The sequence below is a fragment of the Pteropus vampyrus genome, unplaced genomic scaffold (genome assembly GCF_000151845.1).
Source record: "Pteropus vampyrus isolate Shadow unplaced genomic scaffold, Pvam_2.0 Scaffold3428, whole genome shotgun sequence".
Taxonomy (NCBI): Eukaryota; Metazoa; Chordata; class Mammalia; order Chiroptera; family Pteropodidae; genus Pteropus; species Pteropus vampyrus.
In genome coordinates, this window is record NW_011892209.1 from 11,199 (window position 1) to 13,405 (window position 2,207).

General features: G+C 59.2%; 1 protein-coding gene across 2 annotated transcripts in view; it reads left to right on the forward strand.

The window, feature by feature from the left end:
- The window catches only part of LOC111734672 ((E3-independent) E2 ubiquitin-conjugating enzyme UBE2O-like), a 4,699-nt gene extending 2,498 nt beyond the window's left edge, over positions 1 to 2,201 (forward strand). The window contains exons 2-3 of one of the 2 annotated variants that reach the window (XM_023526730.1): positions 4 to 490; positions 783 to 2,201. In XM_023526730.1, coding sequence (XP_023382498.1) covers positions 52 to 490; positions 783 to 988 — 645 coding nt within the window. In that variant the 5' untranslated portion in view covers positions 4 to 51 and the 3' untranslated portion in view covers positions 989 to 2,201. The remainder of the gene's footprint in view (positions 1 to 3; positions 491 to 782) is intronic. The other variant, XM_023526729.1, reaches the window with a different exon arrangement.
- The last annotated feature ends 6 nt before the right edge of the window (positions 2,202 to 2,207 follow it).

Here is a 2,207-nt window from a genome sequence, read left to right on the forward strand (position 1 = left end):
GTGGTGATCAGCGAAGAGGCTGCCACGGCCGCCATTCAGGGCGCCGTGGCCATGGCCGCCCCCGTGGCTGGGCTGATGGAGAAGGCTGGCAAGGACGGGCCCCCAAAGAGTTTCCGGGAGTTGAAAGAGGCCATCAAGATCCTGGAGAGCCTCAAGAACATGACCGTGGAGCAGCTTCTGACCGGCTCCCCCACCTCCCCCACGGTGGAGCCTGAGAAACCGACCCGAGAGAAGAAGTTTCTGGATGACATCAAGAAGCTGCAGGAGAACCTCAAGAAGACCCTGGACACTGTGGCCATCGCGGAGGAGGAGAAGATGGAGGCCGTGCCGGACACAGAGCGCAAGGAGGACAAGCCCGAGGCACAGTCGCCTGTGAGGGCCGAGTGGCCCAGCGAGACCCCGGTGCTCTGCCAGCAGTGTGGCGGCAAGCCCGGGGTCACCTTCACCAGTGCCAAGGGCGAGGTCTTCTCGGTGCTGGAGTTCGCACCCTGTGAGTTAGCCCCTCAGTGTCCACGGGTCCGGGGCCGGGCGGCTAGCCCCTCCCAGCCCCGCTGCCTCTCCAGGGTCAGGGCGGGGGTGGGGTGGGACATTTTCCTGATGTGGTCACCAGTCCTGGTGCCAGGAGGGGCGGGTGGGACGCGTGAGAGTGAATGACCCCGTCTGACGAGCACACCCAACAGCTGCTCCCTCCCAGCCAAGCTTCCCAAGGCCTGCAGCTGCCCTTCTGGCCGGAGCTCCCAGGGCCTCGCCTCAGAGGTTGACCATTCTCTCTCCCCCTCTAGCAAATCACTCTTTTAAGAAAATTGAGTTCCAGCCTCCAGAAGCCAAGAAGTTCTTCAGCACGGTGCGGAAGGAGATGGCCCTGCTGGCCACCTCACTGCCCGACGGCATCATGGTCAAGACTTTTGAGGATAGAATGGCAAGTACCCCGGCGGGGGCCTGGCGGGCGGGTGCAGTGGTGCCGTGTGGGCCCGACCTGCAGGCCTGAGGGGCACCTGAGGCCACCACAGCGCTTACAGGGCAAGAAACAGGCTCGGTCGGTAGTGGGGGGACAAGATTCACACCATGTGTCTAGACCAGGTGGCTTGTTCTTTCGTCCTTGTTTTAAAGTTTTAAATTATGTAATTATTATTACTCGAGTGGAATCTTCTTTTTGAAAAATTAGAACATTGCAGGAAAAGCTGAAGTGGTCTTTGACCGATCCTCTCCCCGCCCCCAGGGGGTCATGACCCCAGGAGTGAGGCGGGTCTCTGCGGATGCCCTTTTTTGTTGTTTTTACGTCTCGTGCATTGCCTTGCACGCTGTTTTGTGTGATTTGTTTTACACAAATAGCACGTCACTGTACACATCATCTGTACCTCGCCTTTTCCCCCCCTCAGCAGGCTGATTTGAGACTGCCCACTGCCCACGCACACGCTTCCTCTAGCTGTAGAATAGCAGCCTGGGGTTTGCGTTGTGCTGCCCGAGGCCGGGCGAGCGCTGCCCCGTGTGCTCCAGGCGTGGGCCAGCCGTTCCATCCGCCACCTCGTTCACTCAGCAGACCTCTCCTGGGCCCCGGCTGTGTCAGGCCCCCTGCAAGACTCTGGATTTGAGTCTGACCACGGCCCCCGGCTCTGGCCCGGCCCTGGAGAGAGGGGGCCAGAGGACAGAGTGCACAGAGGGGTGCTGTTCAGAAACCCAGGGCGGGGCCGGAGCTCGGACGGGGCTGTGCTGCTCGAGGTTTTCCATGATACTTGTGGTTTTTCTTGGATTTTAGAGTAAAATTCCTTTTGACATTCCAGCCTGTCTCAGCTCTGCTGAGAGATGAATGGAGTCGAATTTTTTGTTTTGTTCTGTTATTTTCCAAATCTCACTCAGGGAACCTGAGGCTGCGGGGCGGCCCCAGGGGGCACTCGCGAAAGGACCCCTTCATTCCCGTGGTGCTTCGCCCTCACCGTCTTTCTAGCTCGTCACCCACCCCCGTGCCCGCGGCCCTGGCCGCAGGCACCGCTCGTCCCCCGACACACGGATTTCAAGTGTCTGTGGAGAGTTTGCCCGATGACTTAACGACCTGCATTCTTGGTGTCTCCTGGCATCTTCCCCCGGAGTCCAAATCCTCTTGTTCCTTGAGTTTCCCAAAAGCAAGTGCGGCCTCGATCGTGGAATGTTCTTTATTTTTCGGTTGGTTGTAATTGTTGCTTGCCTTGTTGGGAAGTGGGGTCAGGGCA